The 13,489-nt window shown below is 41.6% G+C and overlaps 1 protein-coding gene across 15 annotated transcripts in view; it reads right to left on the reverse strand.

Annotated features, from left to right (window-relative positions):
• The window catches only part of CLIP1 (CAP-Gly domain containing linker protein 1), a 135,583-nt gene that overhangs the window by 5,533 nt on the left and 116,561 nt on the right, over nt 1-13,489 (reverse strand). For 13 of the 15 annotated variants that reach the window (XM_004384968.2, XM_004384969.2, XM_023739200.1 and 10 more), the window contains 4 exons: nt 7,742-7,794; nt 1,205-1,322; nt 966-1,116; nt 334-383 (listed from right to left, as the gene is read on the reverse strand). In XM_004384968.2, coding sequence (XP_004385025.1) covers nt 334-383; nt 966-1,116; nt 1,205-1,322; nt 7,742-7,794 — 372 coding nt within the window. Of the gene's footprint in view, nt 1-333; nt 384-965; nt 1,117-1,204; nt 1,323-7,741; nt 7,795-13,489 lie in introns of those variants that run through there. The other 2 variants (XR_002825392.1, XM_023739207.1) reach the window with 2 other exon arrangements.

Here is a 13,489-nt window from a genome sequence, read left to right on the forward strand (position 1 = left end):
CCTCCGCCCAGCAATTCAGTCCCTCAGGGAGTTTGGATGTGTCTATGGGGCTTCCATGACCTTTCCTTGTACAAGTTGTGCTGGTTTCCCCAGTATTGTGTACTGTCTCACCCTTCATCCAAGATACCACTTAGCTATTGCCTATTTAGTATTCCCGCCCCCTCATCCTTATAACCAACAAAGATTGTTACATTTTGTGTGTGAACTTTTTCATGGGTTTTTACAATGAGGTCTCATACAATATTTGTTTCCTGTACATATTTTTTTATACTATTTAATGTTTGGACCATATGACTATTATCATAAAGCAAGGCAGTAAGGAAGGAATATTACCTGACTCTCCTGGGCTCGCTCTTCCTCTTCTGCTTGAGTGTCAGTATTGCCTTATATTAAATAAAAAAAACAAACAATTGCAGGGGGAGTAGAAAATGAATTACAGTCTGTTTTCCTTGCTATTCAGTGAAATGGCCATCGTTAGACACGCATTTTCACGTGGAATTTCCCGGGGCCTCTTACAGAACACGGTGTTGAGCTCCTGCTCCCCATCTGGACCCTGAAGGGTCTCAGAGGCACTGGCCCCATCCCCTTGGGTGTTCTCTCTGCACACTGGCCAACTAGTGGGTAAGAGTACATGCTGTACCCTGGGTATTTAACAAAGGACTCGTCTCCGTCCCCCTCCACTGAGGGCACCGCTAGCACCATGTTCGCTGCTGTGACGGCAGCCATCACCTGCCAACTAATGCTGTGACCACACTCAGCAAAGCACGGGGACATCCAGGAGTGGGACACCAGGATCCCGGACCCGGGTCATGACCAGCTGTCATGTGATTAAACCATGGAGCACCGCGGACAGCTGGTCCAGGTCGGGAGCAGCCCACCAGCCGCCTCACCGCCCAAGCCTCCTGGGAACCGGGCTCTGCAGGAAGCAGTGGGTGCGCGGGGAGGGCCCGCAGTCGGCAACTTACCTGAGGAGCTGCTGAGCTGCCTCTTGTTTTCTTTGAGTTGGAGCTCCAGGTTCTTTACCTTTAGCTCAAGCTTCACCTTGTCAGACTCTAGAGACTGAACCACTGAGTGCAAGGACTTGGCAGAGGCGTTTTCTCCCCTGAGCACTGTGACCTGAAACACAGGTGTGGGCTTAGGCGCAGAGCTTACACTCGGCCGCAGAGAGACAGCAGGCATGCCCCCTCCCCAGGCGGCACGTTACCTCATTTCTCAGCTTCTCCAGCTCCGCATCCTTCTCTGTGAGTAAGGCACTAGTGATACTGATGGATTTCTGCAGAGAAGCTTTCTCTTCATCTGTATCTTTTATGTACTTGGATTCTCTAAAAGACCAAAGAGTTAAAAGTTTCAGAAATCAACCAAGAGCGTGGTCAGTATACAACTGTGCTTAAAAAAAAACTTGGAAAACAAAAAAACACACAATTCACTTTAGTTAATGTAAAAAAACCAAAAAACAAAAAATGTGGAACAGGCAGGTTTCATAGGGGGTTAAGACTACTATGCTTGCAAAATTTTACTTACTGTGAGGGGAGAAAAGTGTACCTATGCATAGACAAGCCAGAATCTGCATATCATTGTAACCATTCGAATTTAAAGAAACAGTTATTATTTTAGAAGACGCAGAATTAAAAACTGTTGCACTCTCCCCCAAAACAATCCCACTAAAATCTAAGCCCGAGTTGAATTCTGTTACTTCTTGAATAAATTATTACCAAGCAATTACAACAATTAAAAAAAAAATACACACATGCAAAGCAACTGTATATGATGTCATGCAGAGCAGTTTTATGCTGGAAGTATCCATTGGTTCTCACTAATTTCAGTAACTTTTTCGCAAGTTCCAAGAATGTGGTTTTGAGATATTATGGGCCAAAACAATAGCAAAGATTATGATGACTATTCAGACTGAAGGAGTACTGCTTTTCAACCCCAGAATGTGAAGAGGACATTCGGTTGCTCATAAAAATGAAAGGTAATTCGGTAAACGCAGAATGGATGCATGGGAGCCTGAAGGGAGAGAGTCGGGGGCCTGCGTTTATGTTCTTGGCCGACCCACCTGAGTGGGCGCTGGCTCAGGGGCACCACTTCAGCACTGGCTATCAGGTAATGGCGGGGAACAGGGGGTGAGGCCTTTAATGAGAGGGAAACATGTATCTAGGGTCCAAGGGAGTGGGAGAAGACAGGCAAGGATGAAGGACAGAAGGGGAGGGAGGGCGAGACACAACAGACACAACTCAAAGGGCAAGCTAGTATGTGTGTATCTATCTATAGTCATGTTTGGGTTGTAAAAGCTGTATGCAAGCCAAAGTACCCAGGTCAGAAAGACAAGGAAAGACTGAGAACTGAGACAGACTGGCGGAGACTGAGGAGCTACAGCAACTCAATGCAATGTGGCTTTCTGGACTGGATCCTAGAAGAGAAAAACAACTTTGATGGAAAAACTGGGGAAATCCAGATAAAGTCTAGAGTTCAGTAGCGTCCCAGTGTTAATTTGTTAGTTTTGATAAACGTACCACGATTATGTGAGAAGTTAACATTCGGGGAAGCTGGGTGAAGGGGATAGGGGAACTCTTTGTGCAACTTTTCAACTCTTCTGTAAATCTAAAGTTATTTTAAAACAAAAAAAAGGCATTTAAAAAAAATTACATGCAGTATGAAACACGAGAGGAAAAAGACCCTGTATCACAAAAGTAGTGGGGGAAAAAAATGAAACTAGAGAAAAATTTCCTAGCTAGTCCTCCGGCCATACCGTCTTTACTGTCCCACACCTCTGACAGTGCGTTAACGCAAACATTCACCTTCAGGGAGCGGCGTTCGTAACTTCAACTAGTCAAATTACTCTCGGTTCTGTTGGAAGTAACTGGGTGAATGTGAAGCATATAATGGTTCCGTCCATTTAAGAATTGACTAGAAGAAGAGGAGACTGAGGCCCAGGTTAGAAATGACAGGATGTATGTCTGGTTAGTGAGACCCAAGATATCCGGCACACGAATTACAGAATTCTCATGATTGATGGTAAATTGAAATTCTACACAAAGATGAAAATATAAGTGTTGTATTTATCTCATTGTGTGGCTGACACTTAACGCCCCAGAATGTTAAGTAGTAAGAAAAGAATCTGAGACTTACAGGAATTTCTTGAATTCCACACCCAAGCTTTCTATGTACACTGGAAAGGGGCAGACATCAGTGCTGTGAAATTACTAAGTGAGTAACACACACCTTGCTAGGAAACAGGATCTTGTTTTGGTGAAAATAAAACAAAAATTTTAATGGAAGGAGTGTACAGGTACGTTTTGCCACCTGGAAAGTAAATATCTGGTGTTATCCACAGATTTAATAAATCCTGGGATTCTTAAGCTTCTGTTAAATTTATTTGACAGTTTATTCTATTGTGAAAATATTTCAAAAGCTACCCTTGTTATAAATCCACGCTTGTTATGAATCTTTGAAAAATGTAATCTGACGTGTTTTTACCAAAAAAAATCAGGATTTGGTGGTTGCTTAACAGATTTCCCTTCTGCTATAATCAGGACTCGAATTAGCCAAGATCCCACAGATTCTTTGTGTTGGGGTGGGGTAAACACATCACCAGCTGGCAGAAGGAAAAGGGAATGGGGACATTCTCTGGTGCCACCAGCCCAACACTCTGCTCACAGTCACGTACACACACAACCCCTAAGCGAGCTTGCTTTCTGAGAAGACGGCAAGCAGAAGGTTTCCTATGTAAGTTATCAAAAGATGCACGGCTGAGAAGGAGACGTGACCTGTGGTTTCTATGCCAAAGACATGACAAAGAGACCTCGACAGCTCATCAGATCTGCACTGCTGGCTTCTTAGGCCACTTCTAAGCCCTAATCCCACTGCACACACCAAGAGGGGCTAAATCAAGCCATTTATGCCAACATTACTGCCCTCTGAGTCACAAATCAGACCGACAGGGAGCCCCTATGACTTTACATTGTCCAGCAATTGACTTGCATTGTTGAAAAAATCAAGAAGGGAAGAGAAGCACAATGTGAAAGAAGGGCTGCGGGGGCCAGAAATCCTCTTCTCGCCCCAAACCCCGAGGGAACATACTACCGAGATTCTTTCCTTACTACTTCAATCAGAAATAAATTCCAGTCGTGAGGCAAAAACCTTACAGTGTTACTGGGCAAGCTTTAAAAAAGCAAATATTAGACGCATGAAGAGAAATGCCAATACAGTAAGGAGAACTAAATTCGCACTGAAGTTCTTTGCTGTATTTGGATATAGAAAAGGAATGTGTGTGTGTTTGTGTGTGTGTGTGTGTGTGTGTGTATACTGCTGAGAATATTTTACAAAACAAAAGCAAGACACAGAGGGACAAAGGCAGCCAAAAAATATGTACAACAACTTGGTTTACTAAAAATATATGAAGTTTATTTATTATAACGTGGATAGACTTTCTTTAGTCTTACCATTAAAGACACACAGATATAGCAAAGGAAGCAAGAGTAGGAAAGGGAAAAGAGAGGAGTGAAATGAGCACTGGTGAGCAGCTCGGAGACAGTCAGACACTTAGCAACCCACAGTGCGCTTCATGAGCTGGACTAGCACACGGCCTCTTCAGAACTGGGAAACGGTGGCGTCAACCCGCGTTTCATTCCTGGCACAACTCGGGCATTTGTACTAACAGAATTAATTCTGACTCCAAAAATTCCACATCTAAGATTTTGATTTTGGAGTCTCTTCTTTGGCATCAAAAAGCCCAGAGAAGGGAGGAAAGCCAGACAGGTTCCCAACCCTGCTTTAGGTTGAGTGGAACGAGGAACAAACCTCTCCAGTTCTGCCAATTCAAGCCATTCAAGGGTTCCTCTGCTTTATCTGTTAGACATCTTGGAACCTGTTCTGAAGGAAGTCTGCCTAACTCGGGAGACCAATTTCCCAAAGAAATAACATTTTTAAACTTAGAGAAAAATCTTTACTACATATGGCTTGCTACTCATGTTGGCAGTTTCTGAAAAACCACGGCAAACACGGAAGGAGGCTGCTAAGTTTTCAGTGATCACTACTTTCAACCTACAGTCAGAAGCCCTACAGGTAAGTTAAAGAGGCAGTGAAGGTGTAACTGGAAGTTGCACTTCAATATAACAACCATGTGAATGTAGTGACTGCATACCTCCCTGGCTATGAGCGTCCAATGACCATGTCTAAAGCAACACTGCAGACTAGGCCCTCAGTTCTTGCGTGAATAACATTTCACATACCCTCCTGATCTAAGTGTTTTCCAGACTTTTAAATTAAGATACTATAAATTGTTTTTAGCACTCTCTGCTAGATAAATTTACTTAACCATTACACACATAGACCTATATATAAATCTTTTACCAAACTGACTCTCAGAAAGCATTTCAGGGCCCAAATTAATAGCTAAAATACATTTACGTTCAGAATTCTAAATCAGGAATGTTTTTCCATGGAGGTTAATTAAACAATAAACAAGCAAAACACCAATTCCAAATGTGAGAAGCTAGGAGGTTTTAAAAATTATCACTCCAAGAAGGAAAAAACAAAAGCAAACGAATAAACAAAAAAAGTCATCTTTATCTTCATTTACTGATCAAAATAACCAAACACGTCCAGGACTTAAAACAACAGCAGATGGTCAGGTAAGGGAGAGCATTACACAGTACCCAAACTGGTTCCATCTTTTTAAGCCATGAAAAGTCACAGGCCTAACCACACTTTGAAAGGCACGTGATTTAGTTAAGGTCACACAGTAAGTACTGAAGAAGTACAGCATCTTTCTTTAAAAAGTTAAGTAAGTAAGAAATAAATGAAAGTCTTGAAAGTATAGTGAGAAGAGGACCCACATAAAAATCATAAAAGTTCTCAGCCGAGTTACTTTTTGGGCTTTAATTTCATCGTTTTTAAATGCAAGGCCACCGTATATTTCTTTTTTTTGTTTGTTTGTTTGACTTAAATTTTTATTGTCGTAATTAAATGCCACCATATATTTCATGGGCTGTTTTGAATTAGATGAATCTGTAAGTTATTTAGTGCTACATAAAGGTAATGGGAGTGCCAGTACACACCAACCCATTTTATAAGCTTCCTTGCCGGAATACCATAGGAACAAGCCCTGTTTCTTTTTTTCACTTGTCCTTAGTAACTGATTACATAGCCTTATTTATGTAAAATTGAATACCCTGGTCCTGACATGGGGCAGAGCTGTGCCTGTACACAGGAGCTAGGTGCAGCAGGGCAGGCCAGTCACACCTGGTCATCTGGAGAACACCTGGCTGGACCAGGGGCGCAGTAGAGGTGAGGCCCACGTGCGTTCTGGAATACGAACACCACCTTGGTGAGATGTTAATGAATCTATTTCTTTTCTTTTCTTTTTTCCTGTTTTTTTATTATTGTGCTCTAGGTGAAAGTTTACAGCTCAAGTTAATTTCTCATACAAAAATTTATACACATATTGTTTTGTGACATTAGCTGCTGAATCTAAGTATTTCTTAATCAAGAAACGCCACCTCTGGGCCGAGCCTATGCGACGGAAGTGACTTGATGGCAGTGGGTTTTGGGTCGAGCCTAATGTCCTTTAGGATGCAGCTTATGGAACTCACATCTCTCTGTGGGCTACATAAAGCCCCAAATTCCTAAGCAACTGCCGTGCTAGCAGGAAGAACACTGTCCATGTCAAACATGTCGTCAGGATGTCAGTGGGGAATGTTCTTGTGTCCAGACAAGTAAGAGAATAAATACTTTGCAATAGCATACAGCCCTGGTGGCAGAGTGGTTAAGAGCTTGGCTGCTAACCAAAAGGGCGGCAGTTCGAATCCACCAGCCGCTCCCTGAAAACCCTATGGGGCAGTTCTACCCTGCTCTGTGGGGTCACTATGAGCTGGAATCGACTTGACGGCAACGGGTTTGGTTTTGGTTTTTAAAAGAGCGTAGAGGAATTCCTGGTTATGGTACTTTTAAAGGTTTTGTTTTTTATATTATTTTCTTTTTAATAAGAAACAAAGCACGCCACTGTTCTGATAAGCATCTGTTCAGTATTCTATGCCAACTACTGTATAGGCTGTGTCTCCAGCCGCAGTACACACTACACCTACTCGGCGTGCAGCTATGCGGAGCCAGGATTTCCCTAGACACAACCTGCATAATTTACAAGAGCAGACAGTGGCCGTCAGGATGTATAAGCATCAGGCTTTGAAAACAGTTGCTTCTGTGGGCCACTTTCATCTTTACTCAAAAGTACTGGAAAAATAATATTTGCTTTCTGTTTGAATAATCTTATTATGGAGAATAATAAATAACAAAGGTCTTTTTTAAAGAAAATAAACAGAAACATTTGAAATGGTGTTAAAACCCATTATTATTGAAAAATTGGAATTTTCATATAACTGAGATCAGTTATTTATGTGTGGATCCATGGCTACACGTACAATTATGGTATTTTTAGTTACTGAAACTAGAAGGTAACATCAGTGTAATATAAGAACCTGATTTTAGAACGCTTCCTAATAAATGCAATTGGACATAACTTAAAAATTAAACTATTCTTTTAGTAATTAATAGTAAAAATTTTGCAAGTGAATTTTTTCATAATCTATCAATTATGAGTACATCAAACTATCACAATGCAATTTTCTGAATACGAGGTCTCTTGTTTTCTCCTGTAAGTCACTGTCCACATCATGTTCTGGCATTTTCCTTATAAGACAGACACACACACACACCCACCAATAAACAAAGAAAGCAAGCCTACCTCTTTTTCATTTCTAACAACTGATTATTGAGCACAGATCTCTCTTCTTCCAGCTGGGGAGACAAAAACATACAAAAAAAAAACAAAAAAACAGAAAAGTTCAGTTCATAACAAGTTCACAGAAAGGACTGCTTCTCATCCCACATGTCACATTCCCAGGCGCCAGGGCAGCAAAAGCAATTCGCTTTCCTTGCAGGCAATGAAAACGGCCAAGTATCCACTCTATCACAGGATGTACCACTATTAATTTACAAATCATTTATGACCTGAATGACACCCTTCTTCATGGGGATGGAGTTAAAAAAATCAAATAGCAACCCCTTGAGCCATCCACGGCACATCTTAGGCATCAGTAAATGTCTGCTGAATGAGGGAATGAGGGAATGCTTTGCTATTAACATTCTGGTCCCTTTAGTTACACAGCAGATTTCAAGTGTCACCTACTCACAGAAGGCTGAGAAGAGATCATTTAACCTATATGGGCCTCATTTTACTCACCCACTATCTCAATAAATATTTATTGAATAGTGTGATGGTTAATGTTATGTGTCCATTTGGCTAGGCTATGATTCTCAGTGGTTTGGTAGATACTATGTAATCATCTTCCATTTTTGTGATCGGATGTGAACAGCCAATCAGTTAAAAGGGGAGTTTTCTTGGGGGTGTGGCTTGTCTCCAGTACATAAATGCACTCTCTGGCAAAGCTCGCTGTCTTTCTCGACCACACACTCTTCTTGTTGCCTGACATCCAGTCCTTGGGACATAAGCCTGAGTCTCTGGCCTGCTGCCTGGCCTGCAGATTTTGGGTTCATCAGTCCCTGCAAACACATGAGCCAGCAGAGGTCTTCAGCCTGTTCCCTGACCCATGGATTTGGGACTTGCCAGCCCCTACGACTGCATGAGTCATTTCCTTGAAGTAACTTTTTATCTCTCTATATATATATCTATATATCCTTCATTGGTTTTGCTCCTCTAGAGAACCCAGACTAACACTAATGGCTACTGTATTCCAGGCATTTGTTTCTCATCTAAAAAAAAAAAGGTTAAAAAAGAATTTCCAGTGGCCTGATAGCTCCAAAATTCTACTATTCCACAAAGGATTAAAAAAATAAAATAAAAAAGATTCAGTTAGTTGATCTTATGAGAAAAGACTCATCTCTACCCCTAACCTGCAACACAAAGTGTTTAACCAAATACCAATTTCAACTCTTTCATGTGTTTTTGTAAATCAAGGGATAACACCAAAGACTATGTAAAGGCTTCCGATCTCCCAGAATTGAAGATACTCTACGTCATCATAGTCATGTTACTAACTATGCAGCAGTTATGTAATGCTTTGCTATAAGGGCTTTATATTTAAAAACACCCTTAAATGTACATAGACATGTATGTTTTAAACATAAACATACATTTATCATGAAATCTACAGAGATTAACATATAGGTTTGTTTTGTTTTTTTTACCACAGACTCTTTGCCTTTCCTGGTCCATTAAGATACATGCTTTTGCCGCATGAGTAATTCACAGAAATATTTAGAAATCTTTAGAGTGAAAGGAAGCAAAAAGAGTGGGAGGCAAACTTTAAAAAATGAAACAGAGAAAACAGCTGGAGAGTGGGATGTGGAGAGGAGAGGGGCTTCCATTTTTTCCTTTATGTCCTTTTATATGGTTTATTTTTTTAAACAAGGAACCTGTTTTATAATTTAAAAAAATTAAACAAAAGGAATAAAATCAATAAAGACTGGGAAGTGTCTACGATGAATGTATCAATGGATAAAGGAAGGATATGGTAGATAATTCAAAAGAGAAAATACAAGTTATTAGTAAACATTTGAAAAATCATTCAATCTCTGCAAAAAGCAGCATGCAGATGCTATCCCTCTCTCGGCAGAGCCATTGTGTCTGAATGTCAAAGGAACAGAAGTTTGGGATAATTAGTGTGTACTGATTCCTCATAGAAAACAATTGTTTTTTCTTCCCTGGGTCTAGGATCCACCCAGCATTAACAAGTTGCATTTGGCAGTCACATCTCTTTAATCTGAACAGTTCTTCACGCTTGTCTTTTGTGGTCCTGAAACTTTTGAAGAGTATAGCCCAGTTATTTTGTAGAAAGTCCATCTATTTGGATTCATCTGATGTTTCCATGTGCTTAGAGTCAGATAACGAACTTTTGGCAGGAACATCACAAAAGCGACCCTGTGTCCTTCAAAGAACATGGTATCAGGAGGCACACAGTGTTGATCTGTTCCATTTTTTGGTGCTGTTAATTTTGATCAGTTGATTAAGGAAGTATCTTTCATGTTTTCCCACTTCAGAGGTACCATTTTCTTTCTTGGTAATTAATATGTATTTTGTGGGGGAGATACTTTGAAACTATGTAAATATCCTGTTCCTCAAACTTTCACCCATTGGTTTTAGCAGTGATTAAAGATTCTTGCCTGAAAAAGCTATTACCGTGATGGCTACCAAATAGTGATTTTTCTAATTCCATCATTATATATATTAGTTGGCATTTTACTGTAAGGAAGGCATTCGTTTTCTTCCATTTATTTGTTTGTATCTGTATAGACTCATGGTTTCCTATTTTATTCACTAGGTTATAATCGGCTACTATCATTATTTTTTTGATGTTCCAATTGTCCCAGGTTTGGCCAGTGGAAGGCCCTTCCGGATGGCTCGGATGTCCTTTTGACAAATCCCATTATTCTTTAAGCACTTCCTTGCTTTCTGGTACAAGCTACTCCAGGTTCATCTTGTTCTCTCTCTCCATTCCACTCCTGGAATCAGCCATTTCTCTAAGAGACCCTCGTTCCTTTTAGTGGAGAAGAGTATTTAGAAACTAAGATGTGGGTGCTAGATGTGCTCAGTGTCAATGCTTCTAAACTCTCTCAGTGGGATTCATCAAAATTTAAAACATCTGCTCTTCAAAAGACATTGTTAAGAAAGTGTAAAGACAAACCACAAACTGGGGGAAAACATTTGCAAAACACAAATGTGATAAAGAACCTGTATCAAGAACATATTAAGAACTTTCACAACTCAATAAGACCGACAACAAAATTTTTTAAAATGGGGGAAAGATCTGAACAGATACTTCGCCAAAGAAACACAAATGGCTAATAAGCACATAAAAAGATACTCAACATCATTAGCCATCAGGGAAATGCAAACTAAAACCACACTGAGATATCACTCCAAACGCCACTTGGAGGCACTCAAGGGTCCACCCCAAGGGCCCCCTAGTCAACACATGAATAAAATGCACAATTATAAAAAATGGCAATACTAAGTGCTGACAAGTATGTGGAGTAGCTGGAAATCTCTTAAGTTGCTGGTGGGAATGTAAAATGGTAATCATTTGGAAAACCGCTGAGCATACACCTACCCTCAGATCCAGAGATCCTACTCTTAGGTGTCCACCCAAGACAAATGAAAACGCATGCCCGGGTCTGTTCATGAACGTTCTTAGCAGCTTTACTCACAAAAGCCATCAGCTGGAACAACCCAAATGACCAGATGGATAAACAAATTGTGATGGAACCACAAATGTCCAGTTAAACCAGCTGCCATCAAGTCAATTCCGACTCATGGTAACCCCACGTGTGTCACAGCAGGACTGTGCTCTGTAGGGTTTCCAATGGCTGATTTTTCAGAAGTAGATCACCAGGCCTTTCCTCAGAAGTGCCACTGGGTGGACTTGAACCTCCAACTTTTCAACTAGCAGCTGGGCAGCCTTTCCCATTTGTACCACTCAGGAATTCCCCTGCTTTTGTGGACTCAGTAAAACCACTTGGATAAAAATCTTCAGAGAGGAGTAACAATTCTCATTTCTGTTTCATTCACTGCTGTCTCTTCTACTTCTGGAACAGCCAGGCACACAGTAGGCACTCAATAACTGTGTGTCACACAGTCAGTAAACCAGTGTGCCCAATGGGGCTGAATCAGCAGTGGCACTTAGAAGCCTGGGTTCTCACAGAATAAAGAGCTATGCCTGCCGCACCAATCTAGTCAAGGCTCTGTGAAGCCGATTCTTTCCTCACCCATTTCCCTGGTGAGGTGCTTCACGTCTGCACTATTCCCGTCTCTTCTCTAAGAAGCGTTCTGAGGTCCAAAATAGCAGCTCTACCTTGACAGCACAAAACACATTCCTGTGTCTGAGGCTTTCTAGTCTCACCGCCCACACACTGACACACAGACTTCTGCTCTTGGAAAAGGCAAAGGTAATGGGGGGAGGGGGCAAGGAAGAGAAGGCTTCACTCATTTTTGTGGCAAAGCCCTTTCAGAGAAGAAAGGAGTGAGGAGTGGATGCAGTGATGCAATTGTCTAGACTTCTTCAAGGGAAGCCTTGCTGCCCAGCTCTCGGCCCCTTCAGGAATGGCCTCCAGTGCACAAAGCCCCCTTCCCAGGGTCACGCCCCACCCCAGGGTGAATCATGCCCAATGACTGATCAGTGAGAAAGTACAAAAGGCTGGGCATCTCAGTTCAAATTAAGGCAAACCTGAGGGGCCTCTCTAGCTCCTAGCTCCCTGTGGGTTCGGGCAAGGCTGGCACTGGGCCTACATCACAACTCAACTCCTCCCTCTGTCCAGTCCTGCTTCCTTCTCCTCCTTTCCACAGATCTGTCCCAAGGGCACACCTTAATAAACATCACCCACACTACACACTCTCAGCCTGCTTCCCAGAGCGCTCCACCTGCAACAGGATGCATTAGGTTACTGACTTCATTCTTAACAGACACAGGAAGATCGCCTGCCTTGGAGACTGGTTTGCATTCATATGAGTATGTATATGAATATGTACGTGTGTACATATGAGTGTGGGCATATACACGTGTGCATGGTATATACATATATATATATATACACATAAATATATTTACATGCTCAAATACATACACACACGTATCATGGTCCTTCATCAAAGGATGCTGTTGATGGCGTGACCATAGAGTGGGAAGCCTGTGACTGAGTGAGACATACCTATGATGTTCTTCTTAATACAGTGCACACGTGGCACCTTGTTCTTTAGTTTTTACCTCTGGGTGCTGAAAAGACAGTAGCTACTCTTAAGACGGCTTGTCTCTAGCACCGCTGAAGCGTATCCTCTCTCCAGGCGCACACATCCTCAACTATGCAGAGGTAGCAAGAGGAGACCACACCCACGGCCCTAGACACTTGGACAGTCACTTACAGACAGGATGGCACCTCAGGGCTAGGAAACGGCTTTCTACGAACCCCCTCAAAAGGTGGAGAGGTTAAGAAGGCTCTGGAGCAGTCCAGAGGGAGGCCTCAAGCAAGAAGTTTAAAATAAAGGATGCAGAAAGAGAACGTGCAGGATGTTCTGAACATGTCCCCCAGCCATTTCCTACATGGGTCGCTTGAACATGCTTGACTGGCTGGAAGGATTCCCCAAATAATCACAGGATTTGGCTTCAGTGATTCTCTAAGTTGTGGTTATGTTTTTTTTCTTTTTTTTAAAGAGTAACTTTATTATTTTTGTTAAAACGATACCTTAGTCATCCAAGTGGCATCTTTGCTTTCTGAAACTTGAAGAGGTCTTTTGCAGCAGATCTGCCCAGTGCAATACATCATTTGGTTTCTTAACTGCTGCTTCCGTGGATGTTGACGGTTGATCCAAGTAGAATGAAATCATCGGCAACTTCCATTTCCTCTCCATTTATTATCATGTTGTATCAAGGTTAAACTTCCTGAATTTGATAACTGTACTGTGGTCATGTAAAAACAAGTC

Source organism: Trichechus manatus, unplaced genomic scaffold, assembly GCF_000243295.1.
Source record: "Trichechus manatus latirostris isolate Lorelei unplaced genomic scaffold, TriManLat1.0 scaffold00131, whole genome shotgun sequence".
Lineage (NCBI taxonomy): Eukaryota > Metazoa > Chordata > Mammalia > Sirenia > Trichechidae > Trichechus > Trichechus manatus.